The 21,610-nt window shown below is 45.8% G+C and overlaps 1 protein-coding gene across 2 annotated transcripts in view; it reads right to left on the bottom strand.

The window, feature by feature from the left end:
• Window positions 1-1,013: 1,013 nt before the first annotated feature.
• Window positions 1,014-21,610, bottom strand: part of Faf2 (Fas associated factor family member 2) — a 45,335-nt gene continuing 24,738 nt past the window's right edge. For both annotated transcript variants that reach the window (XM_070036516.1, XM_070036517.1), the window contains exons 3-11: window positions 19,924-20,058; window positions 15,893-15,969; window positions 11,991-12,129; window positions 10,168-10,253; window positions 9,991-10,082; window positions 8,190-8,367; window positions 5,205-5,376; window positions 4,867-5,010; window positions 1,014-1,860 (exon numbers count right to left, since the gene is read on the bottom strand). In XM_070036516.1, coding sequence (XP_069892617.1) covers window positions 1,678-1,860; window positions 4,867-5,010; window positions 5,205-5,376; window positions 8,190-8,367; window positions 9,991-10,082; window positions 10,168-10,253; window positions 11,991-12,129; window positions 15,893-15,969; window positions 19,924-20,058 — 1,206 coding nt within the window. In that variant the 3' untranslated portion in view covers window positions 1,014-1,677. The remainder of the gene's footprint in view (window positions 1,861-4,866; window positions 5,011-5,204; window positions 5,377-8,189; window positions 8,368-9,990; window positions 10,083-10,167; window positions 10,254-11,990; window positions 12,130-15,892; window positions 15,970-19,923; window positions 20,059-21,610) is intronic.

Below are 21,610 nucleotides of genomic sequence, written 5' to 3' on the forward strand. Positions count from 1 at the left end.
AGTTGAAGGAAAGCAGAAATAACTGTTTCAAAGGGGCCAGAGAGGTCCCTCCAGGAAATGGGCAGGGGGCTCAGGAGTTACCTTTCCTGAGGGACCTGGTCTTAACCTTGTCGCATCTCACATCCTCTGTCCAACGGTTAGTTACTGGAAGAGGCATTAACTAGAAGGGCATGTTACTGGAAGAGACCGTGCTATCAGAGAAGAAATCCTACCATTTCCTGGGAGTGGGACACTAGTACACCCTGTCTAACGCAGGTCCCCAGCTCCCTCCCGGGTAGAGCTGGGACTTGGGACAGGAAGGGAGGCCCCAGGAGGGATCAAACACTCCTTGCAGCTGGTTGGTGAAGCCAATTTTGCCTGGGTTGAGTGGAGAACAAGGTTCGCCTCTCCAAAGCTTGCTGGGATAGCAGCAGATCTGGTGTTCAAGGGCACTGGAAAATCCACAGGCCTCCCTTCAGCCCCGTGGCCCTTACTCCAACAGAGGGCTGCACAAAGCCTTATGCCTAATATTACTACTTCGCAGAGAGGTCCTTAGGTTTGCACCAAGCCAAGGAGCTTTGGAGGAGGATAGATAAGTCACGCTTTACCCTGACCTGACCTTCCTGCTTGTACAGCGTGCTATAGTTCTGAGCCTTGCAGATCGGCCACCAACACTTGGAAATACGTTACCAGTGCACTGTGGCTATGTTCCCACTTGCAGGAACTCAACAGCATCTGCTACTTGTGTGCCTAGCCTGCACGTACTGCCCGGGGCCTGGGGGTTCCCTCTATGCCTTAAAAACACTAGGGCCTCCCACGGAGGCTCCACCACAGGCCCTGTCTGTGGAAAGGCACTAACTAGGCTTGGCAATTCGGGAACGCTGAAGCAGCTGAAAGAGGAATGAACAACTGCCATCCTTTGCTTCAGACCCCTTCAGGTTTTAGTGGGGTGCACAGGTGGGAAGAAAGGACAGCAGGTTGGACCAAAACCAACGCCCTCAGTTGAGGGGGCAGGAGAGGGACAATGGCCGAAAGAAGCACAAAGCAGCCCAGGCACCTTTATTATGCTACTGTGGGCTAAGGAGCCCAGGGCACGAACTCACGGCTTTTAAGAATTGGCTCTTTATCAAATAAAGAAGAAGAAGAAAAAAAAATACATCCATGACAGCCTCATTCCTTTGGTCATCAGAAAGCAACAGAAACAAGGAAAAGTGATCCAGAAACTAGGCAGTTCAAGGAACGTGTCTCTGCTCCCCCCGCTCCTCCCGAGGCTTCTCGGGAGAAGGAAGTAGTCTTCAGGAGATGGAGCTGTTGGCTGGACGCTTTCACGTTTATTCTCCATAAAAGCAAGAATGAATGAGAACAAGTGGGAATGTCCCCTTCCCCAGTGGGACACCGGTGGCTGGACGGGCGTCCGCTGGCTGGAGGCTGCGTGGTGCAGAGGCCGTTGGAAGGGTGAAGCGAGCTTTGCCGAGCGAGGGTGCGTTCATGGCTAACCACACACATACACACACGCGCACACGCGCACACGCACACACGCACACGATGACTCGCAGGTGGCATGGTTTCTCATCCTTCCTTAGGATGCAGCAGTCTTTTAAAAAAAATATTGTATTATAATAATAATAGGAATTTCTCTCTCTCTCTTTCCATTTCCTTTAGGGGGCAGGGCAGGGGGTGGGAGGAGGATGACAAATGTCATTCGTCTGTTAGGTCCTGAACAAAGAGAACTTCTGTGTGGCTGAGTCCCGCCTCCTGCAGCGTGGGCGGGTTGGGCAGCTCCTCCGAAGGGACGCACGGCAGTACCCGCCTGGGAAAGTTGGCTTCAATCTGAAACTTCTCTGGGCTTTCCTTCAAGGAGAACAAGAAGTCGTGGATCACCTGCGGAGGTCGCGTGGAGAAAAGAGAATGGCAGTGAGAGGGCTGTGCACCCCAGGACGGCGGACGTGGAGAAGACGCAAGCCCTACTGGAATGCTTAAAGGAATCACAAGCCCGCCGCGACACCAACTCTGATAATGTGCTTTTTTTGGGGGGGTGGAGGGTAATCAGTCTTGGTAGTTGAACTGGGCACCGTCCCTGAACTTTTGTGCTCAAGGCTAGCTAGCGCTCTACCACTTGAGCCACAGCTCCACTTCTGGCTTTTTGCTGGTTAATTGGCAATAAGAGTCTCACAGACTTTCCTGCCCAGGCTGGCTTCAAATCACATGATCCTCAGATCTCAGCCTCATGAATAAGTAGCTAGGATGACAGGTGAGCTCCTAGCACCTGGATAAATGTTTTCACACAGAAATAATCACAAAGGTCGGGTGCCAGTGGCTCACGCCTGCAATCCTAGCTACTCGGGAGGCTGAGATCTGAGGACCGCAGTTCAAAGCGAGCCAAGGGCAGGAAAGTCCATGGCACTCTTATCTCCAATGAACCACTAGGAAACCAGAAGTGGTACTGTGGCTCAAGTGGTAGAGCACTCACCTTGAGCTGAAGAGCTGAGGCTAGCGCCCAGGCCCAAAGTTCAAGCCTCACGACCACCACCATAAACGACAAAAAGAAATAATCACAAACTTCCAGAAGAGCTGGAAGTGCAGGGCATTGAAGCTTTTTCTTAGACCAGATGTAGGTAAGCAGCCATTCTGAGTTCCATACCTCCTAAACACTCATGGGTATGACGTACAACCAGGGCTGCTTTCTACTTAACACTGAAGTCAGCAAATGTAAGCACTAAGTTATTTCCACAATACAGTAAACACAGTCATTCCCACAGCATCCATGCAGTTGGTTCCAGAAACACCTCTGGAGATCCACAGATCCATAGATGCACAAGTCCCTGGTCTCAAGTGGCAGAGCACACACCTGCATCCTTTAAACCAGGTTTCCATTTTGTCTCATACTTAAAACACCTGCACTGCAGTATTTAGGGAATAATGAGAAATCCTGATGCTAATGTTTTCCCAGTATTTCTGATCTGTGGATGTGAGCTCATGATACGGAGGGCTGCAGGCTTTTGTGATTTCCACTCCATTCAAAATGGGCCAGTTGTCTTTTGTGTGGTTTTTGTTTTTTTGTTTTTTTGGGGGGTGTACTGGGGCTTGAATTCACAGGGCCTTTCACTCTCTCTCTCTGCTTTTTTTGCTCAGGGCAGATGCTTTGCCATGTGAGGCACACATCTACCTTCTCCTTTTGCCTGGCTAGCTGACAATAAACTAGCTAATGCTAAGTAGCTAGGATTATAACCATGAATTCTTTAAAACCAAACAAAATCCCTATGATGACTGTCAGGCTGAGAGAGGAAATCATCCTGGCTACTACTCAGGAGGCTGAGTTCTGCAGTTCAAAGTCAGCCTGAGCAGGAAAGGCCATGAGATTCTTATCACCAATAAACCACCCCCAAACTAGAAGAGGTACTGTGGCTCAAAGTGGTAGAGCCCTAGCCTGGGGTGGGGAGGGGGGAAGATCAGAGGGAGCACGGAGGCCTAGAGTTCAAGCCCCATGACCTTAAAAAAAAAAAAAAAAAAGCAAGCACAGTGCTGGCCTGGTCTTGAACAACCAGGAAAAAAATGACAAAGTGGATTTTAGCATTTGCATACTCTAGCCTGTGTCATCTTCCCATGAGCTCAGTCTTTTAAGCATCACCTCAACAAGGGAGGAAGCTGCAGATGAGATCAGCTCTTGAGGGGGTAAAATGGCATAGTTAAAAAAAAAAAACAAAGAGCAGACTGAACTGGGGCTGGGAAGGTGGCTCAGTGGTAGAGCGCTTGCCTAGCATACATGAAGCCCTAGGTTCGATTCCTCAGTACCACATATACAGAAAAAGCCAGAAGTGGCGCTGTGGCTCAAATAGCAGAGCACTAGCCTTGAGCTGAAGAGCTGAGGGACAGCACCCAAGCCCAGAGTTCAAGTCCCAGGACTGACAGAAATAAACAACTAAATAAATAAGAAATTTATCAAGCTGTATCAGAGCTGGGTACAATGACTCATGCCTGTAATACCAGCTACTCAGGAGGCAGAGAAATGAGGGAGCTCTTGGTTCAAGGCCAGCCCAAGGCTAAAAGTGAGATTCCCTGTCTCAGCAAATAAGCCAGTAATGGCAGCTGACTTGTAGTAATGGCAGCTATATGGTAATATGTACCTGAAATTCCAGCAATATGGAGATGCATAAAGCAGGAAGATCTCCATCTAGGCTGAACGAATGAGAAACTGGTCTTCTTTCTGTAAGAGTCTGAGTCTATTGCTATGTGAATGACAAGCACTGTTGTGTGCGTTCAAATGCACGAGGGACCCTCAGGAAATGGGGTTTCTTCTGTGCAACATGGGCAGAGGAGAGAACAATAGTCTCACCGCATCTGCTCTTCTGTTCGACATCACTTTGTGCTCTCTCTGCAGATCAAGGGGCTCGGAAGCACAACGCTCTTGGGGAACTTCTTTGTAAGGTATGTGTTTTTTTTAGCAGGATTCAAACGTTATGATAGAAGAAAACTGTGAAAACACCAGGCACTGGTGGCTCACGCCTGTCATCCTAGTACTCAGGAGGCTGAGATCTGAGGATCATGGTTCAAAGCCAGCCTGGGCAGGCTCTTATCTCCAACTAACCACCAAAAAGTGGGATGTGGACTGTTGTTCAAGTGGTAGAGCAAAATAGCTAAGGGACAGTACCCAGGCCCTGAGTTCAAGCCCCAGTCAGGGCACAAAACAAAACAAACAAAAAACTGGCTTTGATGTGACAGCCCGGCCTGAAGGAACCCGTGGCACCTCATGGCATCCTTCCTGGGGTCCCCCGACATCTGACCCCATCTCTCTGGGATGCCTCCTGTTCAACACTGTGGAGTCTGACAAGCTGCCACACCTCCAGCCCAGATGCTCCCACAAGCACGTGCACCCCATGCGATCCTTACTGTTAGAGACTGTGAAAAGTGGAATCGTCTCTCTACTCGAGAATCATTGGGTAATTTGAAGATGATCTTGACGCTTTCAGGGTCGTCAGGGGAGGGCTCAGGAGGCAGACACTCCAACTTCCTTTCCTTTTCCTCCTGTAGATTCTGTGGAGACACAACACAAAGATGAGGCCAGGGCTCCAATGCGGGGAGATCACAAAGGGAAGACCAGGCCAGCTCAGTATCAGCTAATACCAAGAATGCACAAGGCAGGAAAAGCAGAAGCTGCCCACAGTCCCTTCCCACACAGGCTCCAGGTCAGGAGTCGTGACTCAGGGGCGCAAGGCCCCCCCTATCACCTGCCGCCGCCTCTCCTCCGCCAGCTTCTGCTGCTGCACCTCCTCCTCCTTCCGCCTCTTCCGCTCCCGCTCCTCTCGCTTCTTCCTTTCTTTCTCCTGGTCAGCCCTGAGAGAGGCCAGGTAGGCCTCGTCCTGCTGCTGCCTCAGCACCTGGGTCTGGTTCCTTTCTTCCCTGCGGGCAGATCAAAAGCATCAAAACGAACGTGGGAGCCCAGCGTCCTGGGGCCTGAACTCTGGGCCTGGGCACTGTCCCTCAGCTCTTCAGCTTAAGGCTAGCGCTCTACCACAGCGCCACTTCCGGTTTTCTGATGGTTAACTGGAGATAAGAGTCTCATGGACTTTCTTTTCTGAGCTGGCTTTGAACCTCAATCCTCAGATCTCAGCCTCCTAAGTAGCTAGGATGACAGGCGTTAAGTCACTGGCACCCGGCTCACACTTAGAATCCTAGCTACTCAGGAGGCTGAGATTTGAGGATCACAGTTCTAAGCCGGCCCAGGCAAGAAGCTATGTGAGACTCTTATCTCCAATGAACCACCAGAAAACCGGAAGTGGTGCTGTGCCTCAAAGTGGCAGAGCACTTGCCTTGAGCAGAAGCAGTTCAGGGACAGCGCCCAGGCCCTGAGTTCAAGCCCCAAGACCAGTACAACAACAACAACAAAATAATAGATAAAGCTAAGGTACCATAACATTTTGGTGTATAACATGTTTTTTTCTCCAGTGAAATCTTATGTTCTCTCTCTTACTCTTTGAGATCCAGAGTCTTGAGCTTACCCAGCAGGCACTACAACATCAAGCCACAGCTCCAGCCCAAGTTTTATGTTCTCTTTGCATGGACCATCCGAAGACTGAACAGATAAATATTTCTTTTTTTTTTTTTAGTCCAGTTGTGGGGCCTGAACCCTAGGCCTGGGCGCTGTCCCTCAGCTCTTCAGCTCAAGGCGAGCGCTCTACCACTTGAGCCACAGTGCCACTTCCGGCTTTTTTTCTTTTTGCTTATGTGGTGCTGGGGAATGGAACCCAGGGCCTCATGCATGCAAGGCAAGCGCTCTACCACTGAGCCACCTTCCCAGCCCCCAGATAAATATTTCTTCAAAATGTCTGCAAGGCACAGATCTTAAATACACTATTCAATGAATTTTAATAAATGTGACCCTGGAAATCACCCCTCCAATCAAGATAGAACATTTCTCTCACTCCAGAAAGTTCCTTAAGTATGCACTTTTCTTTTTGTGCTGCTGAGGAGCATAACAGAGCCCTGTGCATGCAGGGTGAGCCCTAGACACCCCTGTTCTACTTCTGGCATGGCTAAAATCCTATTGTAGTCAGGCACTGGTGGCTCACGTCTGTAATCCTAGCTACTCAGGAAGCTGAGGTTTGTGCTTCAAAACCAGCCTGGGTAGGAAAATCTGTGAGATTTTCATCTCCAATTAACCACCAGAAAACTGGAAATGGTGCCGTGGCTCAAGTGGTAGAGCACTGGCCTTGAGCTGAAGAGCACATGGATGATGCCCAGGCCCCGAGTTCAAGCCCCGACTCAAAAAAAAAAAAAAAATCCTATTTATATTCATAGCTTTTGCCTTTGCAGTTTTCTTTCTTTTAAAAGAAAAAAAAAATTTGGACTGGTTTTAGGGCTTGAATTCAGGACTGTACTCTTTCCCAGCTTGCCTGCTCCCAGTTAACACTCTACCACGTAAGCCATGCCTCCAGTTCATATAATGAATTGCTTTAAAAAAAAAAAATTGTGCTAGTATTGGGGCTTGAACTCAGGTCCTGGGCACACACTCACTGTCCCTTAGCTTTTCTGCTCAAGGCTGGCGCTATACCACTTGAACCACAGCTCTGCTCCCAGCTTTTTGCTGGTTATATAGAGATCGGTTTCTCAGATTTGTCTTCCTAGGTAGGCCTGAAACCACAATCCTCATATCTAAACCTTCTGAAATAGCTAGGTTACAGATGTGGGCCACTGGCTCTTAGCAGTGTGATGCCCTTTAAAATAAACTGCAAGTGTATTGCTGAGTTCTTTGAGCCATGTAAACCAAGTATTAAAGATGGAGGATGTGGGAAATCCTCATTTACAATGTAGAAACTCAGGTAAGACAATGGGTAACTGGCATCCACAGAGAATAGGTGACAGTCTTGGGGACCAAGCACTCAACCTGTAGGATCTGAGCTACCTCCAGGCAGACAGTGACAGACTGGAGATGAAACAGATCGGCCCTCGGACTTTCCATGAGTTGTGTCCACTGCTGCACAACTGACTGCCGGCCTGCTCTGCTGGGATAAAACCTCCTACATCTGGGACCCAGACCAGCCTCAAACTCCTAATCCTCCAGCCTTAGCTTCCCTAGTACTGGGATTCTGGTGTTCCCCACCACACTCAGCTCCCTTCTGTGCCTTTCAGCTTTTCTAAGATTAATGTACACAATTCATGTAATGGAGGCAGGAGGATGCCATTATTACCACTGAACTTTTTTCTTTTGGTTAGTCCTGGGCTTGAACTCTGGGCCTGGGCGCTGTCCCTCAGCTCTTCAGCTCAAGGCTTGTGCTCTACCACTTGAGCCACAGCGCCACTTCTGGTTTTCTAGTGGTTTATTGGAGATTAAGAGTCTCATGGACTTTCCTGCCTGGGCTGGCTTTGAACCTCAATCCTTAGATCTCAGCTTTCTGAGTAGCTAGGATGACAGGTTTGAGCCACCGGTACCTGGCACATTGCACATTTTTTATATTTAAGTTCTTTCTATGATGGTCAGCTATCTTAATTGATAGAATACTCATTCTTAGACATGGAGCCCTGTCTTTATTGATTTGCATTTCTAAGAATGGATGATCTAATGCAGACTAACTTAAGTATGCAATTGTCCTGACACCAAACGGGCAAGGCACTTAAAGTTGTCCAAGACAAAAATAAAAACAAAAACCTAGGTTTGTGGAGGCCTTCCAAACATATAGCTAGTCTTTTCCTTTCAGAAAGGTCCTTCCTAGTACCTTTCCAGGCGTTCTGAGAGCAGGTATGTCTGGTTCGCATCCATAATAAACATCAGCTGGTTAATGAGGTCATCGGGTTGGATGAGGCCTTCTAGCCGACCCACCACAGTCATCCTCCGGTCCTTCAGCATGATCATGGCCAGGAATGGATAGGTATTTTCTCGTAAAGCCTGTGAGACTGACAAAACCACCCAAGAGATCAAGGGCAAGACAGATATGAAACGGATCAGCCCTGACTTTCATGGAGAAAAAAGCACTTTAATTCCACTTGGGAAAAAAGGGAGGTGCATTTCTTTTCTACTTCCTTTTCTCTTGGGGAGACTTTGGATAAAGTTTGTGTTCCTAAACCCATAGGCCAGGCTTTCCTGGCTGGTAGGATGCTAGGAGAGCCTGTAGAACTCGAAAGATAATGCTTCTACCTAATGGCAGAGAAGGCTCTATAAAGAATCTAGTTATTGGCCGGCCCTCTGGTGGCTCACACCTGTCATCCTAGCAACTCGGGAGGATGAGATCTGAGGATCATGGTTCAAAGTCAGCCTGGGCAAGAAAGTCCATGAGGCTCCTATCTTCAATGAACCACCAGAAAACCAGAAGTGGCACTGTGGCTCAAAGTGGTAGAGCACTAGCCTTGTACAAAAAGTACTCAGGGACAGAGCCTAGGCCCTGAGTTCAAGCCCCATGACAGACAAAGAAAAAAAGCTTATTAAGATTGAAGGCAAGGGCTGGAAATGTGGCGTAACGGCAGAGTGCTTGCCTAGAATGCATGAAGCTCTGGGTTTAATTCCTCAGTGCCACATAAACAGAAAAGGGTGGAAGTGGTGCTGTGACTCAAGTGGTAGAGTCCTAGTCTTGAGCAAAAGCAGCTCAGGGACAGCGCCCAGGCTCTGAGTTCAAGCCCCAGGACTGGCAAAAAAAAAAAAAAAAGACTGAAGGCAAACCAGGCATTGGTTCACACCTGTAATCCTAGCTACTCAGGAGTGTGAAATCTGAGGATTGCACTTCAAAGTCAGCTCGGGTAGGAAAGTTCTAAGACTCTTATCTCCAATTAACCAGCAGAGAAGTGGCAGTGGCGCTTTGGCTCAAAATAGTAGAGTGCTGGCCTTGAGCTGAAGAGCTCAGGGACAGCACCTAGTCCAAGTTCAAGCCCCATGACTGACAAAAAAAGAAGAAAAAAAAAAAGACTAAAAGCAAGCTGCCTTTAAAAATAAACCTGTTTCTGGCAATGGCTCTCTGTATGTAACACACAGGCCTCAGAGTCCATCAGACCTGATCCTGCTCCAAAATCCAAGAACTGTGTGATCCTGGCTTGAACTCCTTGAGTCTGTTTTCTATATCATAAATAAAAGCAACACAACCCTCACTTCTAAGGCCTGCTGACAAGACTAAATGATGTAAAAAACAGCATCTGGCATTGTGTTTAGCACACTGACATAGCAAGTGGCAGTATATCTTTCCAGACCTTTCCAAAAACATCCTGATGGGCCGGGTGTCAGTGGCTCACACCTGTAATCTTAGCCACTTAGGAGGCTGAGATCTGAGGATCAGGTTCAAAGCCAGCCAGGGCAGGAAACTCAGTGAAACTCTTATCTCCAATAAATCACTCAGAAAACCAGAGGTGGCGCTGTGGCTCAAGTGGTAGAGTGCTCACCTTGAGCTGAAGAGCTGAGGGACAGCGCCCAGGCCCAGAGTTCAAGCTCCAAGACCGACAAAAAACAAAACAAAACAAAACCAAAAACCAAAAACCAACAACAACCAAAAACATCCTGACCATGTCAATGAGGCAAAAGAAAAAAACACATACCCCTGTATCCCTCAGGTTTGTTTGTAGAACAGGCCCAGAAGAGCATCCTAGTGTTTATTAGTGAAATAACTTCAGGTGCACAGAGTGTATTGCTGTGGAAAGGGATGAAAACAACGTAAGAACAACTTGGTCACTACAAACCATGAGGAGAAAGTCAGATGATGTCTCATGACTTACCGACAGAACTCATCCGAGTCCTGGTGGTCATCTCCATGAAGATAAACCAGGAGAAAGCGAAGCTCTCGCTTAGCATCATTGAGTGCCTGTGGGAGACACAAGGTCACTGGTGATTATAAACACCATTCTTCAGCTTAGGCTAATAGTCATCATTAATATACCTATCTATTAATGACCAAAAAGAAATGAAAAGGTGAGCAAGAGTACAGACACTGGGCTATTGAAACCTTGGCACCAGGGTGCTTTTTTTTTTTTTCCCCTATAGAAAATCTAGGCTAATAATTCAACAAAAAGGTTTAGTGTTGTTAGGATCTAAATGCTGTCAGGAACGTTAAGCAGACAAGCTGACACATACAGGTTCCTCAACAAGTCACAGAAAAGTGAGCTATTCCCACAGTAGAAAGAACGCTAAAAGCAGGACACTCTGACCATGTGGAAAGGGAGCTGAGAATTCTGCCACTTCACAGCTCCCAAATTCTGACTTTAATAAAGAACTGCATAGATGAGGCAGATCCCCCACAGCGAGCAGGAATGAGATCAAAGCCATGCTGAGCCCAGTGTTTAGACCACTGAAGACAAAGCTAGCGTCTAAGCCTCTTGTGCAGGCTTGTGCACAGGAGTATCCTGAGCGCCTTCCACTTTATTTTACTGTTGGTCATGGGGCTTGAACTCTGGGCCTGGGCGCTGTCCCTCAGCTCTTCAGCTCAAGGCGAGCACTCTAGCATTTTGAGCCACAACACCACTTCCTATTTTCTGGTGGTTCATTGGAGATCAGAGTCTCACGGACATTCCTGCCCGGGCTGGCTTTGAACCGCGATCCTCAGATCTCAGCCTCCTTAAATAGCTAGGATGACAGGCGTGAGCCACCAGCGCCCAGCTGTGCTTTCCGCTTTATAATTAGTGTTCCCTCATTGGCCAGCGGTGGCTGACCCTCAGGGTCATGGTGGAAGGTAGAGAGAAGTCCTCCTCTATTCATCCCTAGGTCTCCAGCATTGAGCACATGCCTTATTGCCACACAGAGCTATGTGATATTTCTTAACTGGGGTGGCAGCAGCTAGCAGGAGACAGAAATACTGGATTTGGGCAGGAGCAAGGGTTAGCTCCCCCGAATCCTTGCCCAGGTAAGATTTGGGAATCCTGGAGCTTCTAGGATTCCACCCTTTCAGCTATGCTCACAGTGTTAATTCCTTATTTTTCTCTGGCAATTTGATATGCTTGCGAACCAGAGACCTGTAAGTGTTCTTCACCTGCTGAGCTTACGTTGAATGAGTCTATGACCTATATGTGCCATTCAGTTCTGGGCTGGATCAAATCAGATTGAGGCTCTGTCTTCACCACATGTGCGGCCTGATCAAGGAAGTTAAGACGAACACAAACAAGCATAAGGAGGGAAGTGAAATTGCTACAGACAAAAAAACCAGGAGGGAAGAACAGGAAAAGACAAAATGGGGTTTCCAATTCAAGAAGGGCACGTAATCAGAATGGCTGGAAGAGGGAATGAAGGACGTGAGCTCGTTAAAGAATGGGCAAAGTTCTCACCGGGCAAAATGGGGAAGAAAGGCATTCCAGGGGGAGGGACACACACCAGCCAAAGGCTCTGAGGTAGGACCAAGAGTGAAGGAACCAAGTGGGCAGAACAGAATTTAGAGGAAGACTGGCAAGTACAGCAAGGAAAGTCTGGCCTCTTGTTCATTGCTGTAAGCAGTGAAGAGCTAAGCAGGGTTTTGAGTAAAAGAATGACAGCGATGAGGGCTAGCGTCTGCTCTTCTTTGAGGACAGACTCAGATTGTTAAGTTGGCATCTATATGGTTCGTGGCACTGACCTGGCTGTACGTTCCCTGGTAGAAGACAGGGTGTGCCCTCCCATATTTCTCTTCAAAAGAGTGCATAAATGAAACAATGTCCCCAACGGGGTCAGTGACCCGGCTGCGAGGGTCAGGCCGTATAAAACGAAGAGCAAACCTGGGGAGGAAGGAATAAATATCACATGAATTGGCTTACTGTAGTGCATATGGAGCGGGCCAGTTTGTATATACAGGCGCTGTCAACAGAGCCCATGCGACACGGCCGCAAAGAGCCAGACTGTGTAGTGGATCATCAAGCCTGAGAGCAAAGTCTGGCTTAAGAGCCACAAAGCTCCATGGGCTGCTCGAGAAGAACGCAAACTACTAGGATTATAAATTCCAACACTGGCCTACACAAATCCTCCAGTCTTTCCACAGAAAAACTGAGGGCCAGAAGGGCTGGGAAAGGAAGATCATGGGCAGACACTAGCCAATTGTGAATATTCTAAATTAATTGATTAAATGTCTTTTGTGTGTATGTAAACACTGGGTCTTGAACTCAGGGCCTGTACACTGTCCCTGAGCTTTTTTTTTTTTTTAATTTGCTCAAGGCTAGCACTCTACCACTTGAGCCATAGCTCCACTCTGGCTTGTTGGTGGGTTAACAGGTAAGAGTCTCATGGACTTTCCTGCCAGGGCTGGCTTTGAAACATGATCCTCAGATTTCAGCCTCTAGAGTAGCTAGGGTTTCTGGCATGAGCCCCCAGTGCCTGGTCTTGTAAACTTAAACATCTGGTACCTTAGTCACTCGCCATACTGCAGCAAGTGCTCCACAGTAATTTGCACGGGGGCAACATGGAGCAGAACCTGTCTGTCCTCACAGGAAGTACTACTGGCCAGGGCCGCCCCACAGCACAGATCTATTTCTGGAAGTTCCTCTCACTCCCCTTTCTGACTTCTTGAGATTTTCAATGTTTAGTTCATGCTCCCAAAGTATTCAAATTATGAATAGGGGCACTTCACACACAAATTTACAATCACAAGTTACTTGTTCTTTCAAGTGGCAGGTAAGTTTTGCTTTCTAGCCAAGCATCAGTGGCTCAAGCCTGTCATCCTGGCTACTCAGGAGGCTGAGACCTGAGGATCACGGTTTGAAGCCAGCCTGGGCAGAAAAGTCTGTGAGGCTCTTATCTCCAATGAACCCCCAGAAAACCAGAAGTGGTGCTGTGGCTCAAAGTGGTAGAGAATTAACTTTGAGCAAAAAAGCTTAAGGAGGGGCTGGGAAGTTGGCTCAGTGGTAGAGCACTTGCCTTGCATGCCTTGAGGCCCTGGGTTCAATTCCTCAGTACCACATAAGCAAAAAGAAAAAAGCCGGAAGTGGTGCTGTGGCTCAAGTGGTAGAGCACTAGCCTTGAGTTGAAGAGCTGAGGGACAGTGCCCAGGCCCAGAGTTCAGGCCCCACGACTGGACCCCCGCCCCCCCCCCCCAAAAAAAAGCTTAAGGACAGAGAGCACCCAAGCCCTGAATTCAAATTCCACAATTGAAAAATAATTTATTTTTGATGGCTGACTGGCTGACTGCATGAATGGAGGAAGTTAAAAACAGACTGAGGAGATACTTGGCAGGTTTGGAGAACCATTAGCTACTCCAAAGTTGACATAGATTCCTAGCAAGCTCACCCTATCCTGTGTGTCTAGCATCGTCCATTTCTTTACGCTTTGGGTTTCCCCAGAGGGCAAGGGGGTAGAGGCCAATGTGCTACAGAACATGGAACATGTGGCCTGATGATACAGCTACATTAAAATTAGTAACACATGCCATGCATAACTTCCCAAGGAAAGCAAACAGAATTCATTTACTTGAAGACATCTCAGCACAGAAAGGGTAAATAAACCAGTATACTTTCTCTGCTAAATCTTGAGCCAATTCTTCACAAATTCCCCATGTATAGACAATTACACTTGAATTTCTCCTGAGTAATAATCAACCCCAATTCACTGACACAAACATCCAGAGCAAATTAACACAAAATACAAGAAGTTATATGCATGGGAAGGTAGTTAGCAATTCCTGAAAAGACCAATATTTTGACTACTTTCTCTGACATTAACTATGTCAGAATTTTCTCTTTAACCTTAGGAAGTAGACAAAAACTTCTAACGTTTGTTTCTAACTGCAGTATATTCCTATGATCAGCGTCATCTAAGACAGAGATGTCAAATTAGACTTCACTATGGTTTTAAAGGTTCTGATGTGCCCAGTAGTTAAATAAAACATGGATGGAAAGAGTATGGAGCAGGTCACTGCGATGTGGCTTTGCTGAAGCCAGGAAGCCACTAAGCACGCAGTCCCCCAAAACAACCAGGAGCAAGGCAATTCCTCAAGACCTAGCTAGGTCTTCTCTGTACGACCCAAAAAGCCACCCCAGAATCTGCAAGGATTGTACACAAGCTGCACTGTATGCAAGGTACAGATCACATGTCATGTCAAGCTCTATCTGCTGGCCTAGATGCTCGAAACATTTTAGTTTCCCAAAAAGCTGAAGTGTAGCTCTAGATAGGACACCTCAAGTCTGATCGCCAGGAAGTCAGGTTCTACTCAGTATTGTTGTTGGACCCTGTAGATCCAATGAGGAGTTCTTTGAATGGTACACGGAGGAGCTGGGTTCCAGCACCAGCAACCAACGGGTTGCCAGGGCAAAGGGAAATATGCAAAACAGTGTCCATGTGACTACAATGGGAGAAACCTAGAGCTAAGTGGGTACCCTCACAGCAAGAGACTGAGTTGGGATTCTGAGTGGTCAGAGAGCGAAGAGGTTTTGGAGTATCAGTTCCTGAAGCATGAGGTTAGAAGAGGGTGGTTAGAAACAAAAGGGAGTGGAGATTAACCACCTAGGACAGGGCCAGGGGGCCTTTCCCTGCCAAGGGCTAACTGGTGCATGATGTTAGCTGCTACTGAGGTTTGTCTCGCTATGGAAAAGCTCTTGGATTTGCTGGATGTCCAGTCCTGCCTGCAGTTGCACTGAGGATTCCCCACCCCTGAACTAAGGGGTGGAGAGACAATAAATATGGTGGGGGGAATAGTGGGGAGACCAATACATATGGGCAGATTGATTTTTTTTTGGGGGGGTGGTTGAATTGGGGTCTGAACGCAGTTGTGCTTACCAGGGAGGAGCCCTACAACTTGAGCTACATGTCCAGCCCTGGGTCTTTTGGTGGTTGTTTTATGCACTGGTCCTGGGGCTTGAACTCAGGGCCTAAGAGCTATCCCTGAGCTTTTTTGTTTCAGGCTAGCACTCTACCACTTGAGCCACAGTTCCAATTTGGGAATTTTTTTTTTTTGGCAGGGGGTATTAACTGGGGATAAGAGTCTTAGGACTTCCCCTGCCCTGGCTGGTTTCAAAGTGTAATCCGCAGATTTCAGCTTCCTGAATAGTTAGCATTACAGGTACTAGCCACTGGTGCCCAGCTTGTCTAGCCCTTGTATTTCTGAGATAGGGTCTCACTTTTTGCCTAAGCCAGCAGACTGCGATCCTCTTACTGATGTTCCTACCACAGCTGGGATGACAGGTGGGCATCACCATGTCCAGGCTATTGGCCGAAATGGGATGTCACAAACACTTTGCTTGAGCTGACCTTGAACCATGATCCTCACCAGGTCTATCTCCTAAGCAGCTGAGATTACAGTGACCGGTGTGGATTGATAGTATATTTGCAAATAAGCAAGATTAATTTAAAAACAATTTCATTTATAAAATCTGCCACTATGCTTGAACAATTTAAATTATTTTTCATACTATAGTAAAAGACAGTACAGGAAGAATATTCAGTATGATGACAAACTGGCAAGGCAAAACTAGTAGAATATTAAAAATTATTCTGGTTATGTTTCAGCTCCAAAGTCTACTCTTGCTATTGATACATAAATGCAGAGGTACATACCTAAATATATCAAGTATCGTGTAATAGGTAAACCGGAATGGAAGCATTATCAAGTAATAACCCCATCCAAGCAGCCCCTGAAATTCCAAAAACAAAGTTAGAGACCCCATTTTCTCAATCTCTAATACTTCATCAAGTAACTAGTTCAGCTTTTATTCAGGCTTTTGCATTCTTTCCTGTGATTTCTCCCTCTGATCAACAGTTCCCTCTTCCTGGACATTTCAACCTTAAATGTTCTTATTGCCTTCAATATCATTTCATCTAATATTATCTTTTTTTCCCCTTTCACATCATTTGTGTTAAATCTCCTTTGACACTTTTGCTGCAGCTACTTCTATTCATGGTTAAGTTCAATTGCAAGTTCATCTCCCCAAATAATAAACATGCATCCTCTTCTTTTTACCCTTATGCATTAAAATACTACACACATAGAAATAGCAAAAAAGGTAACCATTAATATTACCTTGGAAATTTTTGCATAAAAGCAGTAAATATACTACATAGCAGCTAATCTTATGAGTAACACACATTATTAACACTTACTAAATCATTTGTACTTAGGCTCTCTGATTTCCACAGTGCCACTTAGATGTCATATTGTGTTAACCTGAGACCTCTCTGTAGCCATGACGAGGAGCTCTAGAAAGCTCCAGGAAGCTGACATCAGGGCCTCAAACACTAAGTCAAACCCAAAAGCAAGTACCAGGTACCTACAGAAGCCCTCCCTGGGTTATAGACCTGCTCCAGAAATCTGTAGCTTTTTTTACTTCAGAAAACCCCAAACAATTGTAGCAGCCCTTCTGTCCCTTGACCTTCAGTTCCAGTTACCGACAGTCAATCAAAAGCCTGATCATACTCAATGGAAAATTCCCAATATAAACAATTCATGAGTTTTAAAATCCACACTGTGCTGAGTAGTATGATGAAATCTGTACCATCCTGATTCTTTCTTTCCAGGATGTCCAGCATTCCCTCCAAGATACCTGCTCAGTGGTCACAATGCAACAGTAGCTATTTTGATTATCAGTACCCTATTGTGCTTAAGTAACCTACTAAGTAATAATGGACCCAGGAAATAAGAACGATGATGATATTGGCAATTATAAGATGCAAAGAAAAGTCCTTTAAGTGAAAAAAAGGAAAGTTCTCACCTTAAGGAAAAAAAAATTATGCTGAAGTTGCTAAGACCTACAAGAAGAACAATCTTTTATTCATGAGATCATGAGGAAGAAAAAAGAAATGTATGCTGGTTTTCCTGCTGCACCTCAAACTGTGAAAGTTGCAGTTCTTGCTTAGGAGGGAAAGGCAGTCAAGGTTTGGTGCCACTGGTAGCTTCAGCCATTAGTGGGGATATCAGAACATATGCTCCAAAAACAAAGGTGGATTACTGTACTTAAAACTCCATTTTTAATGAATTGTGTAATTGGGTTATTTATTTGGAGAAGGGATCTCACTACGTTGGATTCAAACGACTGACTGTCCAGCCTGAGCTTTAACTCCATTTTTCAAATATCAAATACTCCACACACAAAAAAAGCAAGATGATGGAGTAAATTCTAACTGCACCAAAGTTAAAGGAATATCCCCTTAGGATTCTAAATATAAGCATAAGAGGTGAGTATAACTCCAAGGATTAAGAAAGATAAAGTCCAACATCTTTAGCATTCATTATCAGTGTATATGTCTGATTTCTTTAACTGTAAAAAACTAAATTTAAAATAAGGAGTCTAGGGCTAAAGGGTTGAGAATCTGAACCTACCTAAGCTAACCAGTGAAACTCTAACTTAAAAAAAAAGAAAGGCTGGGAAGGTGGCTCAGTGGTAGAGTGCTTGCCTTGTATGCATGCGGTCCTGGGTTCGATTCCTCAGCACTACATAAGCAGAAAAAAGCCAGAAGTGGTGCTGTGGCTCAAGTAGTAGGGTATTATTAGCCTTGAGCTGAAGAGCTGAGGGACAGTGCGCAGGCCCAGAGTTCAAGCCCCACAACTGGCAAAAAAAAATTTTTAAATAAAAAAATAAAAATCAGGGCACTGGCAGTTCATATCCGTAACCCTAGCGACTCAGGAGGCTGAGATCTAAGGATCACAGTTCAAAGTCAGCATAGGCAGGAAAAGTCCATGAGACCCTTATCTCCAATAACTACCAAAATGCCAGATATGGAGCTGTAGTTATGATTCAAATGGCTAAGAGCACCAGCCTTGAGCAAAAACAGCTAAAGAAAGCACCCAGGCCCTGAGTTCAAGCCCCAGTACTGGCACCCCCTTTCCCCCCAAAAAAGAGGAAAAACAGACTAGCTCTTTCCTCATTTCTAGATGCCCAATGGCAAAATATCATTGTTACTAATGTGCTATGATATTAAATTTAAGCAAACCACCTCTTTGCTATCAGGCCTTCAAGACTAACATCATATAAGACCCCAAAAGGGCTCTAGGTACTTCCTCAAACATAGCTACAACTGCTTGGAGAGTATGCTAAAGCAAGAAAAGCCAAATTTAAAAAGGGAAATATTGCATGCTTCTTGCTCATTTGTGAAAGCCAGATATACATCTATGGACATGTATGTATTGACACACACACACACACACACACACACACACACACACACACACACACACACACACACACACACTTCTAACTGTTGAGGGTAGTAGGAGTAAGGGGAGAGGAAAAAAAAACAATGATAGTGGGTAAGTTACAATAAGAACTGCACTCACGTATGAAGATGGCATAAGGAATCTCTGAAAGCCGTTCATCAATAGAGGGTTGAGGGGACAGGAAAAGAGAAAACAATTCAGGGCTGGGAATGTGGCTCAATGGTAGAGCGCTTGCCCTGCATATGTGAAGCCCTGGGTTCGATTCCTCAGGACTACATACACAGAAAAAAGCCAGGAAGTGGCACAGTGGCTCAAGTAGTAGAGTGCTAGCCTTGAGCAAAAGAAGCTCAGGGAGGGCTGGGAAGGTGGCTCAGTGGTAGAAAAAAATCTGGAAGTGGCGCTGTGGCTCAAGAGGTAGAGCGCTAGCCTTGAGCTGAAGAGCTGAGGGACAGCGCCCAGGCCCCATGACTGGACCCAAAAAATAAAATAAAATAAAATAAATAAATAAAATAAAATAAATAAATAAATAAATAGAAAAAAGAAAAGAAAAGAAAGACAGGAAAGCACCACAGGCTTCCTCCTAAGTGGGACAGTGAATGGAGAATGTGAGCAAGGATGGATATTTCACTTGCATATATGAACAGAGAACAACAAAACCCACTGACATTGTTTTAGAAGAGGTATAGGAAAAGGGAGAGTGACAGAAGAGTTTGGTGGAATACATTGTACATGCATATGGAAATGACACAATGAACCCCCCCCCTACTTGTTATATTACTTGTGCAAGTAATATACTGAGAAAGAGAGAGAGAAGAGAGAGAGAGAGAAATAGCTAAAACTAAGTAAACTGAAGCAAAGTCAACAGATTCTTATTAAAAATAGGAGCTTTAGCTGGACTCAGTAGCTCAGGTCTATAATCTTAGCTCCTCAGGAAGCTGAGGTCCAGAGGACTAGGATTTGAAATCAGCTTGGGCAGAGAAGTCCTTGAGAATCCATCTCCAATTAACTAGCAAAATGCCAGACTGGAGGCATGGCTTAAGTGAGAGAACAAGGCCCCTAAGTTCAAACCTTAGTACTAGCAAAGTTGGGGGGGGGGGGAGCGGGGGGCGGAAATGAGGGGCCCTCTATTAAACATATATCATATATTTTGATATGTAAAGAAATGAAACTGTCCACGTACTCAAAACAAGGCACAGAAAACACTCTCCAAATAACTAGCAAAGAACAGAAAAGGTTTCTATAACAATTTATTAAGAAATCAAGGGAAACTGATATAAACACTAAGTCTACCAAGGGGTCCACCCAGGCCTAGCTAGCAGATTTACATTCTGAGTATCTCTCTTGATCGTATCATACAGAGATCAATACAACCCCCTCCCCCCAGGTGAATAAGCTTATAAAATAAAAAGTGGGAAATTCCAGCTACAAAACAACTTGCCCTTGGTTGTGGTCTTGAGACAACATAGCTGTAGATCCTGTGGTCAGCTGTATTAACCTGAAGGGGTCGGGATGGAGGAGGGTTGAAAACACTGGGTACTCCCTCTTGCTCGTTCAGTCTGTCCTGTACAGCAGCCTGAGAGGGAAAACAAGAGTAAGATTTTCAGTGATGTTCACATCAATCCAGAAGGGATGCAGGTACTACTGCTCAGTGTCTCCAAACAAGGTGAGCTTTACACAAAGGTAAACTGACAGGTGTATTTGCACAGACCTTTCAAGCTCCTTTATCAGAGGCAATGAGAATTCACACGTTGTAGAGTAGAGCAGTGAACTTGTTTTTGTAGAACAGAGCAGGGAACTTGTCTGGAAGCAACAGTTACACAAGTATGCTGCTTTTATTCACAGGGAGTATACTACTTAGGGTGCTGGAAACGATGTCCTTTGTTGAACAACAACAACAACAAAAAAAAAAAACCCAGTCCAGCCAAGTGCTGGTGGCTTAGGCCACCAGATACTCAAGAGGCTGAGATTTGAGGATCATGGTTCAAAGCCAGCCCAGGTTGGAAAGTCCATGAGACTCTTATCTCCAATGAACCACCAGAACACCAGAGGTGGAGCTGTGGCTCAAAGTGGTAGATGCTCTAGCCTTGAGCAAAAAAGCTCAGAGACAGTAACCAGTCCCTGAGTTCAAGCCCCATGACTAACAAAAAAAAAAAAAAAAAAAAAAAAGCAGTCCAGAGACAAAATGTGGACAGTGGTCATGGAATTGCTCTGAAACAGACCTGATGATTGATGGCTGATAGAGGGCTTACGAAGAATTGTAGGTCTAAGCCAGGTGCCAGGCTCACACCTGTCACCACAGCTTCTTAGGAAGCTGAGATCTGAGGACTGTGGTTCCAAGCTAGTTAGAGCAGGAGAGTCCAAAAAGCACTAGCCTTGAGCAAAAAAAAAAATGATCACGGAGAGCACCCAGGCCCCGAGTTCAACACCTAGGACTGGCAGACACACACCTAAAAAAAAATCCAGAAATGTAGCTCAGAATTCTACCTAGCTCCATTGCCCAGAAAAGTCATTCACCATGTGAGCTTTAGGTTCCTCATATGCAAAATAAAAGAACAATAATAGCTCTGAGTTAATTTGAAACTTTAATGAGATGTGCACACATAAAAATTCTAACGCACCTCCTACACACCACTAACATTCATTTAAAGCAAAACTCATTCTCTTTTCAACTTTGCCCTTCAAAATGACTGTCTGGCTCAGTACAGTAAAAAAAATCTGACCAGACCCAAAGAAACGCCTGACCTTAGCCTCTGCAAAATATCCTATTCATGGCCAATTTGGATGCCTTTTTTGTTCCTGGATTACAGTTGGAGCTGCTTGACCCAAAAGGCATAGGATGAAGACGGCCATGCCAGAAAGACCAGCTACGTGATTTAGAATGGGAACTTCGAGTGACTTGGTAATAGTCAACTTGGAGACTGAGTCAAACACATAGGAAGCCAAATGAATCACTATCAATCTTGCCTATGGAATGAACCCCAATAAAATCTCAGGATACAGCCTGTAGACAGTGTGAAGCCGGTAGTGGCCCCCCCGGTGCGCCGGGCTTAAAAAAAAACAAAAAAAAAACTCAAGATATACTGGGCACTGGTGGCTCATGCCTATGATCCTAGTTACTCAGAAAG

Source organism: Dipodomys merriami, unplaced genomic scaffold, assembly GCF_024711535.1.
Source record: "Dipodomys merriami isolate MVZ:Mamm:240054 unplaced genomic scaffold, mDipMer1.0.p SCAF_271, whole genome shotgun sequence".
NCBI lineage: Eukaryota > Metazoa > Chordata > Mammalia > Rodentia > Heteromyidae > Dipodomys > Dipodomys merriami.